The sequence below is a fragment of the Battus philenor genome, unplaced genomic scaffold (genome assembly GCF_028537555.1).
Source record: "Battus philenor isolate CCGP_79_NKW_IND1 unplaced genomic scaffold, ilBatPhil1.0.hap1 SCAF_20, whole genome shotgun sequence".
Classification (NCBI taxonomy): Eukaryota; Metazoa; Arthropoda; class Insecta; order Lepidoptera; family Papilionidae; genus Battus; species Battus philenor.
Window position 1 is genome coordinate 6087974 of NW_027181683.1, and position 17896 is coordinate 6105869.

General features: G+C 31.9%; 1 protein-coding gene across 1 annotated transcript; it reads left to right on the plus strand.

Annotated features, from left to right (window-relative positions):
- Positions 1–6694: 6694 nt before the first annotated feature.
- Positions 6695–17193, plus strand: LOC137922789 (uncharacterized). Its single transcript, XM_068765856.1, has 3 exons — positions 6695–6903; positions 15307–15495; positions 16512–17193. Exons 1-3 carry the CDS (start codon positions 6789–6791, stop codon positions 16649–16651), a joined length of 444 nt encoding a protein of 147 aa, XP_068621957.1. The 5' UTR covers positions 6695–6788; the 3' UTR covers positions 16652–17193.
- Positions 17194–17896: the final 703 nt, after the last annotated feature.

Sequence of the window (17896 nt, forward strand, 5' to 3'; positions counted from 1 at the left end):
TACTTGAGAGCTTTTCGTTGTTAATTAACCAATGGGCTCTTCAGTCAACTAAGGCCAAAAACTTCCAAATGATATTTTGCTGTACCGACCAAGAGGTGACTGCAATACTCCATGCAGGATCGAACTTGGCCAGTGTAAAGTTTAAGCAGCTGTTCAGAGCTGAAGTATCACCAAACCTTTGAAAGAATTGATAATTTCTTGGACGCCGCTTGTGCCATAGACTCAACTTGTTGGCCAAAGTTGAGGTTAGAGGTAATGGTAATACCTAGAAGCTCTAGATGTTTAGTAATCGGTAAGAATACACTTTCGAAAGTGAGTGTTAAATCGAAGCTATTCTTTTTCGCGGAAAAAAACACGCTTGTATTTTGGAAGGGTTGAACTGGACAAGATTGGGGTCTACTCAATCGGACACCCACTGTAATGTCACGTTCACGTTTAGCAGCTATCCAAGACAACTCGAATCAATCGTTCCCTCAGGAAGTCACATATCCAGCCGCAGAGCTCAATAGGTATGCCGTATGCTGGAAGCTTACTAAGTAGTGCCTCGTACCAGGCCCGGTCAAAGGCTCTTGAGATGTCTAATGAAAAGGCTATTGCTTCACCGTGACTCCCCAAGTCCCCGCCCCAAAGGTGAGTGGCATATATTAGCATATCTCCAGTTGAGCGTCTCCTGCGAAAACCATATTGGTTAAGCTAAGGAGCTCGTTTGCTTCAAGATATGTCAGGAGACGATTATCTAAGATACGCTCCATAATCTTACAGATCATAGAGGTGATCGCGACAGGTCTGTCACTGGCTGGGTCTGCACGGCTTCCTTTTTTGGGTATAGGCTAAAAATTAGCAAGCTTCCAGGATCTCGGAACTTTGCCAATTTATAGAGAAAATTGGTGTAGACGAGTCAGAAAAGGAAACAACTCAGGTGCACAAATTTTCAGTACCACTGCTGGGAGGCCTTCAGGACCACTGGCCTTATTAACGTCCAGGTTCAGCAAACCTTTAATTCCCTCTTTTTGGTGGATTTTAACGGAGCTAATTTTTCGCCAAGCGGAGGTAACTGAGCTGGACACTTGCCGTTGCTGTCCAGACAAGAATACTCTGCGAAGAGATTGGCAAATAAATTTGCCTTCTCCATAGCGCTGTAGGCCAAGGATCCGTCAGGTTTGTTCAGAGGACGCTGCGAAGAGCGACAGATGTTTTTTTTCGACCGATTTGGTAAGGCTCCAGAAAGCTTTGCTCCCTGAGGGAAAGCAAGCTAACTTTTCCCCTATACGGCCAATGTGGTTAAAACGCGCTTTTCTTATCGCTTTTTACAAGATTTAGCAGGTGCGTTGTATGTTTTCTTCCTAGTCTGGAGATCCAAGGCTTTGTTTGTTTTTATGAGCGTCAACCCAAGAAAAATAGGCTACACGCTTACGCTTTTCAGATAAGAGGCATTCAGCATTAAACCACGGGCGAGCTTTGATCTCAAGGGATACTTCAGCAAAAGGAATAAAATAATTCATAGCTTGATAAATCACACTCAAGGCAGCAGCACGATGGATCTCTGCGCAACGCGATGGATCTCTAGAAGAAAAACATACCTGCCTCCAAGGATAAGAAGCGAAAAAGTGACGCATTTCATCCTAATCCGTTGACTCGCCTAGTGCCTTTAGGGCTGGTGTCAGGAGGCGAGTGATGCGACACCGATTTCACCACACAATGATCCGATGTCCCAAGTGGTGGTGTAACGGAAACCGAATATCTGTCAGGATCTTTTTAGGACGCCCCAAAGGACTGGACCCATACTTGTTCAGTTGCTATTGCTTGGTTAACATTATTATCGGTTCGGAAGGCGTGACCTATATGCATATCTAAATTATTCTAAAGAATTGTATGACTATGGCAGTGCTGCCATGGATCAATGATATTAAATAGTAGTAAAAGAATAAGGAAGAGAAGAGCGAAATATCTACATATAAATAGTAATATTCTTAATACAGCCTGAAATTGAAACGTTTGACTTTTATGCGCATTGACAGGACAAAAAAAGTGAAAGTATTTAGCGAGCTTAAAACAAGGTTAGCCTGCCAAAGAGATTGTAGGCGTAACGCTTCAATATTATGATGAGATAAACTTATTCATTCGTTGGAAATTTTGAACTGAACATCTAGAAAAAGAATTAATGAAGTTTGATTTGAACTAGTTACATGAATTTTTGTAAGACATTATTATTTCATTTCTGTCAAATAACTACGCAATCTTTGACAGCTTTGTTACTGTACATATGTATTTATACATATACTCTATTTCTGATTTTCCGTGTCGTTAATATGAATAATTGTAATGAATTGAAAATTATTATTCATTGATTGTGTTATTGGCAAAAGTCTATTAAATAATCCAATGTTGTGAAATAAATAATGTAAGCATCGGTATCGGTGGGAGATACTCTTTTGCATAGTTACAGATAGTAGGCAAGGCATAAACCAATTTAGAGCTTCGTCACCTAAATATCCGTTAAGCTGTTAATACCAACGTATTTATAACCCTAGTTCATGACAGGAAAAAAACCCATTGGTAGAAGTTTTCACTTAGTTCATTTTTTTACATATTAACAATTACATAAATACGTGGATTATACAACAGTAACTAACAAAATTCGTGTCTCGTTTGTATCAACAAAGAAACCTATCCCTTAGGTATTATTTAGAATTACAAATTATTACGTGTTTCCGCATATGTGTTGGGAAGATAATGATAATATAATTCGCTTGTTTGTGATGCTAGGAATAGACTTGGGTAATACCAAAGGTAAAACCATCATTACATTGAAATTCTACTATAACTAAATCGCTTGTAATTATTTAGATTTATTTATTGATGTTAATAAATGATTATTTGGACAGTCTTCGATTCAGATTCGAGTCATTAGCGATGCATCTAAAGAAACACAGGATTACATTAGCTTTCTAATATAATAAGTTTTATTTAATAAAATGTTTTTTTTTCTGCTTAGCATAACGTTTATCAGTTTATTTTATCGTATTGCCCTATCATTATATGTAGACAAAAAAAGAAGACTCAAGATCAACCAGAGAGTAATGGAGAGGGCTATTTATGCTTGCAGTTTCGTTGCGATATCGATTTGGAAATATGGATATTGGCGAAAGAACCAAGATCACCGAATTAGCTTAAAAATTGCCCGTCTGAAGTGGCAGAGGGTGGTGGTTGGGGTCGAAGGAGTTGGCGTGGGTAGGCCTCCGACTAGGTGGAATGACGACATGGTTAAGGTTGCGGGAAGTCACTAGATGCAGGCAGCGTAAGACCGGTAATCGTGGCGATCATTGGGGGAGACCTAAACTTCGCAGTAGCCTGAAAAGAAGAAGAGCAAGATGTGTGCCTGTGGAAAGCAGACAAACTTTATGCAACTCCAACTTCAAAAGAGGGGTCAATCGCCGAATTCAAGCAATTCGAGAAGATAAGAAATATCTTCCAGGTCATAACTCAGTGCCTGAAGACGAAGTCATGTGACAAAAATGACCAGTGATGATTTACAGCAGTTAAACGTAAATCACTTCATTGAGATTTGGCATTACCCTTTGGTTGCTCAACTAGCTATAGAGAGGCCGTTGCTACGTGATCAAATCTGAAAGAAGAACAAACAATTAAAAGAAATAATACTTCTATCTTTGATTCGATTTTAATCGAAAAAACTGGATTAAGCGTAAGCATTTTTCATACGTACGTTATACTAGTAAAATATAATAAGGAAATTAATGAAATTTATACGAATAAAAATAAATTATTAATATTTTCGTTTCGATTTTCAATGTTTATGAAGCTTGACTATAGTTTTGCTTCAATGCGTTGAATTTATGTGACATGTGGTGCAGTTAATTGTAAATTTAATAAGGCGGATGCAAAACCACTGATTTGGACGTTTCGTATCGATGAGCATCATGTTCTTTGATACTTTTTTGTTGGTTTTTGTTGCATTAAAGTCGTAAACAGACATGCCACACGCCTAGTGGGGATCTTCAATCATGTAAATATATGCACGCATGTAAGTCACATTGGACAATAGATTTAGTGGTTAGAGAAATCTGTTTAGGTTCTATAATTATAACGAGCAGTAGTGATTTATTGAACGGCTTCGTAATTAAATATTAGAAATAATTTTTCATAACGATATCTATTCCATTCATTATATTGATACTTTTTTTAAACGGCAAGAGGGGGAAAATTTTAAGTTTTTGTTTTGCGCCTTTAATTTTTAAAGTAATAATAATTATTAAAAAAAGTGATAAATATAGATCCGTAGACGAACGCAATTATCTAACACAAATGGTTGCTTTGGTACTTAAGTTATTGGAGTGAAAACAAAAGACTTGTAAATATAACATAGGATGTCCCGTCAAAAGATGGAAAGAGGACCTTTTTAGTCGCCAGAAGACGTTATATAGGTACCGCGTCTTACCGTTTCCTTTCGAAATCTATGGAGCAGGCTTTTTCAGCACTGGATGTCATAATGTGCAATGATAGGATAGGATCAGTGAAGACGCCATCGCCTAGTTGGTGAACAGTCAATATACTAACAGGAGCTTCTCGGAGAATTGAAGGAAGATCATAGGAGAGTGTATAAAAAGAAACAAATAGGTGGAATAAACAAATAAAATATATATGTAGAATTGTATGAATAAAAAATTTTATATAAATTAAAACGTAAAATTTAATATAAATGCATAGTATTTAAAAAAGTAAAATGAAAAAAAGTAACACAAAACTTGTAAAATTCGATGAGGGAAGGGGACGAAAGTGAGGTATGAACGAAAAAAAGAATAAAACGGAATGAAAGAATATGTGAGGAATAGAAGAAGAAAGAATAATTGACATTAAAATGGAAGAAAGATCAGGATGTTAATAATAGAATTCTGTGAAGAAATTATTATAGCGCCCAAAAACGAGTGGCATTTAAAAAAATGAAATGATTATTATCACGATGAAGCGTCTTCATTGTCAATATATATTAAAGTTAGCAAATAGTTTCTTCTACAGAACCCTAAAAAATTATTCGAAATAGAAGTGAATCGAATACTCGTTTTCGATATTAAATCTATATTAGAGCGTGTGGTGAGGAAATGTACTAGGTTCAGCCATTTCTAATCAATTGAAAACACAGATTTGCAGTCAGCATTGCGCACATAAAAACGATTTCAACGATTTATACGTATGAAACTATCAGTAATTGGACGGTTACGAGACTATGGCCTTTCTCTTCGTGATAGGTCCTTGCTTTTTTTTAAACGATATCCTTTTGATATTTAAATATATCGCTAATAATAACGATTTTATGAACATATTTTCCTATGCGTGTAAAAGAAAAAAAATACTTTTTCTCGACTTATAGGCGGTTTAAAGCTCAAATAACATTGTCAAAAAATCTTAGAATAGATGACTTTGATTCAATGGTTTAAGTTCAAAACATTTATAAAATTATTTACTTTATGTCCATAAAAACAGTGATAAGCGGGGATCATTTCTAATAATGTTCTCTGTTAATCAAAATACTATGGCTCTCCATTATTTATTATTAATTCTAATTGCTAACGACAATGTTCGTAATATCTAAAGATAGTGGACTGTAAGAAACGAAGTTCAATAGACATGATAAAAATTATTGGTAAAAGATATTTTAGAGTAATCACTTTTTTTATTAATTATTTGGCGCTTTTTATTTCATACACTACAAGACTTTAATAACAACGTGGTTAGTGCTATTAAATTTTTTTTGCCATTACATATTACGCCTTTTTTGGTTGACATGAACTATTAACAGTTCGGGATAACTGTCTAATTTTAGTTTGTGGTTTTATGGGAAAAAGTCGCGTTTTTTAGTATCCTCGCTTCTGTATGTTTTTTTTCCTTGCGAATATTTCACTTGCCTTAAAGAAAATATGAAAAAAAGGTGAAGGAAATAAATAATTTGTTATATACATTAGTGCTAATTTTTAAAATAATGAACGACTTTTGATTATTCCGGGCATGATGATCTGTTATTCTTGCATTAATAACATACTTGTACGTATATTCTCATAATACTGTGTATTTATCTCAGGCAGAATATAATTAATTTTATGTTTTAAACTTTTTATGTTTTAAATAACATCTTTAATGAAGCCTATCAATAAAAATTAACATTCAAAGACATGCAGTGGTGGCAACAAATACATGATGATTAACATATTAGACGTTGCCATGCTTTTGATGTATTTTTGGTACACGAGTGATTAATTTTTAAAAACATGCTTAAGTTTATAACTATACTAAAATAGGTGTAATAGGAATTTAGAAAAATCATAAACATAAGCAATATCAGGGTGAAATAAATGAACTTCGAGGTAATCTTGTTGTAAACTGTCATATTTTAAATAAGTAAAAGTTCTAGATTCTACTGTGAAGGCGACCGCATGAGTGTACTCTTGTTGGATAATAGTTAAACGAAATCGAGTACCACACGATGCGCTCATCGATGACCATATCCACAACAATAAAGAAAAAAAAATTTCGTAACAAAGCCAACCCTGAGACATCACAAAACATAAAAATAATACCCGGTGCCTGCATACACCAGCCATCTTGTTTAACCATTCACTCCCCGCCTGTCAAGTTTGAATAAAACCCCGCGAAAATCGAATGTGGAGCCCAGTCGTGTCGCGCGAACGCAACGCGGAGTTGTCACTTGAAAAAAGCGCGTGTATCTCTGGTTTTATCTTTTTTTTTCAATCGGCACTCGTAAGGTGTTCGCCAAGATGAAATACCTGTTTGTTCTTGCCGTATTGGCGTTGGCTTTCGCCGCCGAAGAAGAGAAGGAAGGAGAAAGGCCGACGACTTTCAAGCGGTTAATCCCCGCTGACGTGTTAAGAGGTCAGTGTCTTATTAATGCTAAAATTTAATAATATATGTCAAAACTATATAGCAGATTTCAAAGCTTATTCCATATGCAAATATTTTAAACAATAAGTATATTGGAAAGTCTGTTCCTCGACAAGGTTATAAATTTCATAAAAAAGAATTAATTAAAATATAAAATAGATTTATGTATATTGGTGATTTTTACTAAAGTTAATGTCCAACTGGAATGCTTAAAGAGATATGTGATCTTTTGGCAAGTTCAAGGTAAAATTATAAATTTCCAGCTATATTTGCATATTTGAATAAATGTAAATCTATGGATCTAATTTTGAAAAGAAAGAAGTTACATAAAATTTAGGTAAATTTATTATAAAAACTTATTTTTTTAATATTTAGTACATTATAATTTATGTATGTAAATTTCGTACACGGAAGAGCAATTTCCTTCAATGAATACGAGTAAAGACTTATTAATGTATTGTATTAATTTCAAAGTATACGAAATTACGAATTAAAAACATGTTATAATTAAATTGATGACCATTAGATTAGAGATGGTTTATAATATTTAAAACAATTACTGTGATATCAGAAATCTTATTAAAGCACGAAACTAATCTAATTCTTTGATCGTAACTTACAAATGTTAAAAAATACAAAACAAAAAACTTCATCGAAAATGTAATCTTTGCAAAATGTCATTATCTAAGATTTGATAATGAATAAATAAATTAGATCATCTAATTTTAAATTTAAATTTAATGGAATGTAGAGCAAGTGTTACATCCTTGTTGATAACATAAATAAATCATTTATTAATGAATGTATTCAGATTAAGATTCTGCTACTTTACTTACACTGTTATGGATAGTATGGGCGTATGTTTTTTTAAATGTATTTGTTTTTATCTGAATTATTTAAAATTTACCTTTCTTTATTCATAAATACCCAAATTTAGGCAATATAAATTTGAATAGTAATTTAAATTTAATTTGTAAAGCGTTTTACATTTTAAATCCAGAATGAAAATAGTCTTGTCCTTGCTTACTATTATTCCAATAAATAAGGGATGACACGAACCAGGCCTTAAATTATATGTATTTTTAATGTACAATCATTATTTATTTATTCAGATTTAAATTTATTTAAATTCAAATAAGGAAAAAGCCTGTAAGCAGCATCCTCTTCACGCCAAACAAAGCAAAAGGCTATTGGTAATCTTCCTGTCAAAATACTTACATAATTATTTCCTTTTGTCGGACGGCGTTTCCTTTTGCGCAAACTATAATTTGTTCGACTCGGTAGCTTTGTTTTTTGTAACTGGACTTAATATAATATTAGCTAACCTTTTATTTAGGTTTATGGAACAAGGATCCTTATTATTTATCTTATATACTTAGTGATAAGTAACTTATTAACTTATTTACACATATTGGAGAGTCTATAGACGTTATACTTTTACATAAGCGCATAAATATTTTACTTTCATATAAACAAAATATAGATAAAAAGCAATAAAAGAGAACGTAATTCACAGCAATAATATTAACTTAATTAAAAGAGACAATATAACGAACTATAATGAGAAGAGAAAACATAAAACTTATTTAATAAAGATCAACATTACTCTTCAGAAAAACGCTCCAAATTCAATTTATATAATTTGCAGATGATGTCAAAGTTCAAATCCACTACAACGCTAACGAAATCTTAAATTGATAGAGTCTTTTTATGAAAATAAAACTCTCAAACATGGTTAATCTTTAAATATTATCTCCGGCGCTTCTACAGTTATTTTACCATTACGTGCACTGAGCAGTTATAAATCACGCTTTTATTTCAAAGTTACGTCTTCTAAAATACTATATGCTGTTATTTAATATTGTCAAACAATATTAAATAATAACAGCAATCATGTATTATAACATACGAAAAAAATTATGGTAGAGTATCACAAAATTATAATAATACCCCTATGATATTGTCTCGTTAGTAAAAGCTGCTTATATCTACGCCATATGGCGACGTTATTGCAGGGCAGTGCATTACAGTTTGTCGCAATAGGAAATGTTGTAATCGGCGGGTTGTTGGCAATCGGTATCGCATCGGCTAAAATGAACGTATCTGGTTAGGTAATAACATAATGATGCGTTCGGAATCAATATCGCCTGTTATAACTTTACCTCCTTTTACGATGCATACTTTACGCTCTCTTGCAAATGAATGTAATCGCGAATATATTTTATGGGATTAATTAAAATATTACGAAGCAGTACAATAAAATTGATAACACATAGACAAAAGTGACTCATATTACAGTAGACAACCAAACATAACAGATATGATACCAATATCTACATACTTATATTACACATATAAATAGATAACTGCTTTATATTCAAAAATTGAACTTTAAAGCTGGTATTATGTTGTCCTGTCACCTATGGACGTTTAATAAAATAAACAATTTAAATTATTATTTTTTAAGGTAAAGAAAGTTAGGTAGATTATTTATGGAGAGAAAGGATTTTATTACTAGGAATTAATGTTTGTAAATAAATAAATTGGTAAGATAAATGTTTTTAAACGAGTTAAAGTAAGTAGAAGACCGGTAAAATATGTCTTTTTAAACCAGTTTGACTACAAAAATGTCGGGTGCATCTCTAAAACCCGTTGTTCGCATCCTCATGTGATATACTGTTGTTAACGAAGAGAAAAAAGTTATCGGAATATTGTTTTTTTTTTGTTGAAATCTTGAATGATATTTAGAGAAAGAAATAACATATTATGGCGTTTACGAATTAGGTTATTGCCAAAAGTTGTAATATAATTTTAAAATAAAATTAAATTTACTTATCTCATATCAGTGTATGGAGATATCTTGATTTATAATAAATTCAAAGCAACTTTTGTTTGCCGGTCTCTCGCCAAGAAACTGACGTGTTTCTGATCTAACGCCTTCATAATTCATAATAATTATTTAGATCATTTCCTGGTGGCCTTTGTTAAATAAAACGAACCTTTATGTATAATAATACGAAAGTGACTCATGTAATACAGGTAATAAAGTGACAGAGTGAACGGTTGGATTAACTAAGCTAACCTTGGAATGTTCGAGAACGCGGGAACGTGACCACGTGGGGGACTAAAATGAAAGTGATTGATGAACGTAAAAAGCGAGGAGTGTGAACGATTGATATGGCGGTACGGTATACTGCGACACGTAATGTGCTACTGCTGTCAAGCCGATGTCACTTTTCGCGCGCAATCTACATTTAAATTTCGAATCCGTAACGAATTTTACATAACATGTTACAAATCTTAACATGATGCGATAGTAAATTTTAGATCAACCCAATTATTAAACAATTTTACATTCACAATTAAAAATATGTAATTAATATGTCATAAGTAATATGCGTTCACAACTTAATAAAAAAAAAACCAATTTATTCATAAGATAACCTATACACGCTTCTGAATGAGCTGAACGATGCCTTTCCGTCACAAAAAAGTGCATTTGAGGAAGAGAATTTATATTTTTTATATTTATTACGAACACAGTGTTGTTACATAATAATCCGCTTTATTCGAATTTAATTCGGCCATTCTAATTATATTTTTAATATTTCGAAACATAAATATAAGGTACGTGAAGAGAGGCGGCAATAAGGAAACATCTTACGTAAGAAAAAAAATATTAATTGCGATTGAATTCGGCAGCTATGATTCATAACGTCGGAAACAATCGATGAAAGTGAAATCGAAGATGATTTGATTATGACAGACGATCTTTATTACATGACGTCAATTTTTAGCTCACTTGTCTACAGTTAGAATAAAAAGGAAGATATGGAATAAAGTGAAAGTAACTTCTGTAAAGATCAAAAGTCAATATGTGGGGCGGTAAGTGACATTATGACTCAGTTATATTGCATACGGAACCCTGAGATTACGAAAGTGAGTTGAATAACACGAAAAAGACCGTGTGACAAATCCTTAATAGATCTTTTACACAATATCTTTAACTGTAACATAGTAACGTGTGATTAATTACAGTTACTCACGCATAAACAATACGTGCGCTTAATTGGTTGATTATATCTGAAATAAAAAACATTAAAGATGATGTATTTTCATAATTACATGAAATTTTTTACGTGATTATTAATTTGTTTAAAAAGTCACATTTGCTACGTAAAAAATATATAAGGATTTTGAATAATATAGATTTTTTTTTTATTATTTCTGACTATGTGTGATTGTTCAAAATACGAATAAGGTTTAAAATTTAAATATTTTTTATTACTGATGATTAAATTAGTTGTTAATACTAATAAAAAATCGGAAAAATTTTTAAAACATGTTTTTTATGACATTTACTTATATATTAATTTTACTTTTTTAAAATCGTTGTTAAATTTTAAAGTGTTTCTTTATTGATATAAATAAGAACAGATATAAATGCTTTAATTGCGCTGAGTGACCTGATTTTAGACGAAACGTGTGTAGCGAATGTAACTAACGAGAAGGATATGCGTGGGTTGAATGCCTAACTACATATATGCGGCAATTTTGTTGAATTTGTGAGACCTTGCACAAATTGTGGACTTGTGGAAGAATTTGCGCTCTTGCGTGGTGGTTTTTACGTAATAAAAATGATTAGTTTTAATTCAATTACTTTTTACATCATAAGACAGACAGTAAATTATTTATACATAAAAGCGCAAAAATTTACTTCACTCACTATTCAGGCCGATGTAATAATATTAAACAAAAATGTCATGATTTCAATTAGTAAGAATCGCTGTATTAAAGCATTATGACAGGTCAAAGTCTCTTTGAACATTAGTGTTATTTTATGTATATTTCTTGGTGATATATGTAAATATTGTCCCGGATTACGTAACATACTGGGACAAACTAATTCTATTAAAACTTCTGCAATAATTGATTAAACTATTAAAAGATTAAATAATAAATAGATTAATTAAATTCTATTTACAGCGATTATGTAAAAATCCGTTACGCATTATGAATATTTACCAAAGCATTCGGTTAATGAACGTTTATTTAGCTCAAGAAGTTTTTGACGTAATTTGTTAAGTAATGCCAATGAATCATGCAGAACTTGTGAAATAACACTTCTTATTGCAGAATTTGTAATTATCTTTACAGTTATTAACAGTGCAAAAGCTTTGAAAGATCATTAGTTGTCAAAAAGCTTCAAAGATACTTTTTTATATTCACCATGCATAAAGTGGTCAATCTCAAATATGTTATATATTTTATTATTTATATTGAAATGCGATAGACCAATAACTTCTAACTGTACAGTCTTCTGGGACAGAGAGTGAACGTTTATAGTTTGAGCCTAAAGAAGTGTACTGCAGGCATAAGTCTTTCTCAAAGTTATCAATGACGCTTGGCAGGCGGGTTGACGATCGTAGTATGGTATTATGGTACGAAGAAGACGCTGCTGCCCATACTCTGGAAACTTGTTTGTGAGCTGTTGCAATCATAATTAATCATATAATATTATGAATTGTATAACGGTAATCAAACCCGCGACCTACGATCGCAAGACAGTCCTTTCCGCTGGGCTTTTAATGCTCTATTTAATATGATTTAATGTCCCTGAGGATAGCAAATAATTAATTTTAATATGCAGTAACCTGAATTTTAAAATTGTTTTTTCTTATTATGGTATAATTATTTATATAACGTTATTTATTATTTATGGAATATTTGATTTTATAGTGTGTACATTGGTCGACAAAAAGCGCTATACGTTCACTCATTTAATGCATTTGTAATCAATCAGCCTGTATTTAAAGTCCTAGAAAGTTCTATATAAGCGGGTTCGTTGCATTACCGATTTAGTTGGTAATTTTATGGCACGTACTAATGCGTACCGCTTACCTGACACCGCCTTAATTTGAAGTAGAGTATGCGTCGTGTTCCATTTTCCATAAAAAGGAAAGAGGTAAATTGTGTAAGCACGTTCACATTTAAATACATCAATTAATCAACATTTTATACAAATTATATAACAATTTATTATTTTGATCTTTATTGTATACAACATTTTATAAAAATGGTATAATGTTTCAGTGACGTCGCATTAAAGTAAGAATTATTTTAAAATTAACATTATATGAGTTTTAAATTTCGAATCACTTTTTCCAGATTAAATATATCGATAATTAAATCGTAATACTTTTGTTTTAAGACTATCGCACCAACATATTCGGCGATATTGAAGAAGTGCCGCCAATGTACACACCCAATTTTTTTCCGAGAAATCTTAAAATTTTCCATCCTATATTATACTCGAAACGTCAACTCTTCACACGCGGTGGCGTTAATACGTAAAAACTCTTTAACTATATAAATGAGTATCTAATTGTCCGTGTAATGCACAAATGAAAGGACTTATCGAAACTTACCGAGTACATTCACCCAGGTGCATTTCGCAACAGAATTATACCGTGAGCCACTCTCTCGGAGAGCCGACGATTTTTTTTGCACTTGTTTGGCAGCTGCTCTTTATGCACTTACGAGCGGTACATTGTGTGCGATGTAACCTGATGATTAATACGAATTTCGTTATTGTTTCGTCACGATCGCAGTGCAGAACAATATGGCATTAAGCAAGGAGCGGTGATTTGCTAGGTCTTGCCTGGACGACCCTGAGCCACATTCATTTGCGTTCAAAGTTTAAACGCATTATAAACCGATTTATCTATTACTTACATAAATGAGGTTCTATTAAATAAATTATTGGATTCTTACCATAATAACATTAACTACGTAATATTTTTAATAACTTTTAATTAAATGTTTAATGTTCTAAATGTAATAACTTTCGATTTACAATTCCAATATATCGGAAACATTATTTTTAGTATTTTATCTTCTTCCTGTGTTATTTATTTGGTAGACAAGTCTGAATATTTCTTTTGTTCTTACCAAGATATCATCCACGCTTAACATTCTCGTCAATTCTTAAATGTTACATATGACTTTCTACGACCTGGTCTCTTTATAACTAGTTTTCCTATAACGCAATTTTGTAAAAATAAAATTACTTTTAATGTCACAGAACCTAAACGGACAAGTTCACTATTATGAGCGACTCTTAATGTACCTAATCTGATAATATTAAATTTAATACAACGGCCTGCGTTGAGGTTCCCGAAGGAGCCGTCGGCTAAGTGACAAACAAGTTTTTGGGATAAGCAATCACTGCGCTTTGTCTCTGGGCTGCCAAAATTATAAATGCCAATAAGATAATAACAATGGATCGTAGAAAAAGAAATATATTTAAATATGGATAATTTTATTACGTTTTGTTTCTGTATCATATTGATATTTATTAACGTATAAGGCAGCGGCTTCAGTCAGAAAATGGATCAAGGCACGCCACTATAATATTAAACAGAAACCGAGCCTATAAGCATGGTCGTTTATATAAGTACAGATCATACAGCCTGTCTTTAACAACTATATATGTATGCGTATTACGCTTAATTCTCACAGCGTTTAATATTTGATTAAATTTCCGTTTACATAACTTTATTCTCTATAATTACGTACTTTTTACAATTGTGTTTCTTGTAATCGATGAGATTGATGGGATCTTATTGAATAAACGTAAAGTTTCCAGATGACGTGGGAAGCAGTGAATATTGATTTAGTAATTTTTTGTTATTAATTCTCAAGCTAATGATGCTATCTTGAAGATGTCGTCAGTGCTTACAAAACTCTTCTTAGAAGATTTGTCGTTATTGTTATGTGAGCGAAGTGTCTATGAACAGGAAATATTGTCTTACAATTACAAATGGTTGACAGTTATATAACGTAGGAGGGTTTAGAAAGTTGCCTTTTACTTACAGGTCGTGAGTACGAAACTGATATCGCTAGTTGCAAGTATTTATACGCGTTACTTGCTTTTTTATTAATGACAATATTTATTGATGCATTTCAAAATTTAATCATTTTATTTATGTGATTTATAATCATAATGAAAATAAATCTTACTACTGCAGTTACAATATTTACGATATTAAAAACATTTAATTATTTTCCATACCTATTAAATTACTTAATATTTTAAAATTGTACTCATTCATTTATTCTTTTATTCAAATTATTTTTCACTTTGGAGCAGTTATGGTGATCACTTGGCTGTTAGAAAATCGCACTACAAATTCAGGCGGTTATGTAATTCCTTTTACAAATATCCTTAAAATAGTAAGATCCTTTCAGTATTCTTCAGTTAATATTTGTAAAACGCATATTTTTTATTTTAATCGCTAAGGAAAGGAATAATTTTTATTGTAGAATTTAGACGTTTGTTTTACAGAGCGAAAGTTCTAAGATTCAATTCATTTATTGTTTCTTTATCGACAGACTTCCCTGGACTGTGCTTCGCGTCAACACGATGCGCAACTGTTGAGCCTGGAAACACCTGGGACTTGGCACCCTTCTGCGGCCGCAGCATGTGCGTTGTAAGCGACGACAAGCCTCCGAGGCTACTGGAGCTGGTCGAGGACTGCGGACCACTGCCCCTGGCTAACCCCAAGTGCAAGCTTGACACTGGTTCGTACCACATTTTTTTTTAATAATTCGGAATCGAATATTGTGTAATAGACGTATGTTATGGTATTTCATTATGTTACGAGACAGCAGATTATAAATATGTTAAATAAAAATGTAAAACACATAATCACGCCGAGTTTCTTGCCTAATCTCAGGTTAAGGCATTCCATCTTAACAAGTGAGATACTCCACTTGAAGACAAAAAGTAATGAAACATAATTAATCGTGTGTTGACGTTTAAAAGATTAACGTTTAAAAAAAAACAATTAAAAATTGTTTTTTTTTAAACGTTAATTTGTGCTAAATTAAATATCTAATACATATATTTGTATTAAAAATACAAATGTTTTTTGTCAATTCTGAGAATGTAAATACATTAATATCTAGTGTAGCTGCAAAGGGAGTTCAATTTAAATAATTATTTCCTGACAGTATTCCACGCAGGCGAGGTTTCTTACCAGCCTAACCACTCACGTCACGAACCATTTTTAGTCCTAACTTTGTCGTTCTACGACATTCAATGATAGTTGAGTATTACATAATACATAGTTTTATTCGAGAAAAAAAAACGCGAAATTGGACCATCCGCTGATATTTTTTCATATATTTTAATTCAATAGATAATTATCATAACAAGTATTGAACTCCATAGCACCTTTCATCAATTAATCTTAATTAATAATCCATTTACATCGTGATAAATCAGTTAATTTATTGGCAATAAAGACGAGAAAAGTTATGTTCGATATGTCCTTGTGATTCTCTATTTAATTATAACATCCGTTTCGATAGTTCATTTGAAGTCAGTAATAAAAATGACATACAACATTATTGAACTTTAAGGTCAAATATGTCAAATACATATTAGTGATCCATTTCTGTATAAAATATCAATTCAAATGCTCCATAAACCTGACAACGATAAAACTTGTTTAACTCTCCAAGCTATTTATCAGTATTTGACACGTTAGATAATTATCTAAAATATCATATATTACATCAATTTATTATTACAGATAAAACTAACAAGACCGCACCTTTCCCTGGCTGCTGTCCTATCTTCACTTGTGAGCCCGGTGTGAAATTGGAGTATCCTGAACTTCCCTCACCGCCTGCTGAAGAGGAGAAAGAAGAAGAAAAGCCCAAGGCTGCTTAAATTAAATAAAAAAATTAAAAACATATTTAAGTAAAACATATGTAAGTTAGGCGCTAAATTGAATTCACCTTGAACTTTTGACAGTTCCAAATTTGAATTCAGACGCGTCATTTTTATTCAAGGTGATAAATGTTTCCTTTTATTGATAAGAAATACAATTGGTCTCAAAATATTGTACACGAATCGTAATTATTTTTTTACGTTAAGGTAATATCAGTATCAACTTTCTAAACATTTCGATATTTACCATGAATAGCTAACAAAGAATTGACAATAGTTCAGTAAATTCAAAAGCTCACTTCCCATTTCCTGTCTATTATACATGGCATGTATTGGTCATTTTATTGTTTGAAAAGAATAGAGATCGTTTGGTGTTTTTGAAAAAAAAAAGTATGCTCGAAATATGGTTTTGTATGTGATTGTCGATTTTTAGAAGTTTATCGGCTTTTTTATTTGAATACCTGCCTATTATTAGATAACGTTTGTGATATTGATACATAAAATAATAGAAAAGTTATTCAATAAAAAATACAAAATTTCTATGTCTGTCTTTCATTTTTAATAAACGTCACGGTGTAAATAATTACCCCAATATTTAACTCAATACTTTATTTTGGGAATAATGAATGTCACAAATATAATTTACAACGCAGTAAGATTGTCAACATTCTAATTATGCGTATAATAGAAACATAGCTTAAGGGAAAAACATGTTGATAAAATCTTATACATCTTTTTTTATAAAAAGTAAGAACTAAAAAATTACGTAACTATAGTAATAATAAATTTGGCTTGAAATCTATTTTGAAATGGTACTACATAGTATATCGTTTCTTCTACTTTATGAAATATATCTTTGTTATAAAACTTTTAAATCAAGTTCCGCACAAAAATTTCAACGAATAGAGTTAAAGTTTTAAAAGCAAAAATGTCTAATTATTAATATTTCCAATGTAACAATCTATAAATACATTTTTAACGTTCATCTATAATCTAAACACTGATTTCTTATTAGTATGTGATAATACATATAATTTAAAATGTTATCCATTTCACTATACGATAAAATAATCAGCTATTTTGTTAGAATCACAATTCACCTAATGTTAACATTTAATACAATTATAATATTGCACAAAATAGACACCGATTGCGATTACAAGATACATCGTTTGAGCTCAACATTGTCAAACGAATACACAAGCTGACGAATGTTTTAAATGGTGAGTAAGTAAAACAAAGCGC

Bases quoted from the DNA above. Each gene is read 5' to 3' on its own strand.
- LOC137922789 (XM_068765856.1), top strand. From the start codon at position 6,789: ATGAAATACCTGTTTGTTCTTGCCGTATTGGCGTTGGCTTTCGCCGCC. The intron at 6,904-15,306 runs GTCAGTGTCTTA...CTTTATCGACAG, and splicing joins CCCCGCTGACGTGTTAAGAG to ACTTCCCTGGACTGTGCTTC. The intron at 15,496-16,511 runs GTTCGTACCACA...TTATTATTACAG, and splicing joins CAAGTGCAAGCTTGACACTG to ATAAAACTAACAAGACCGCA.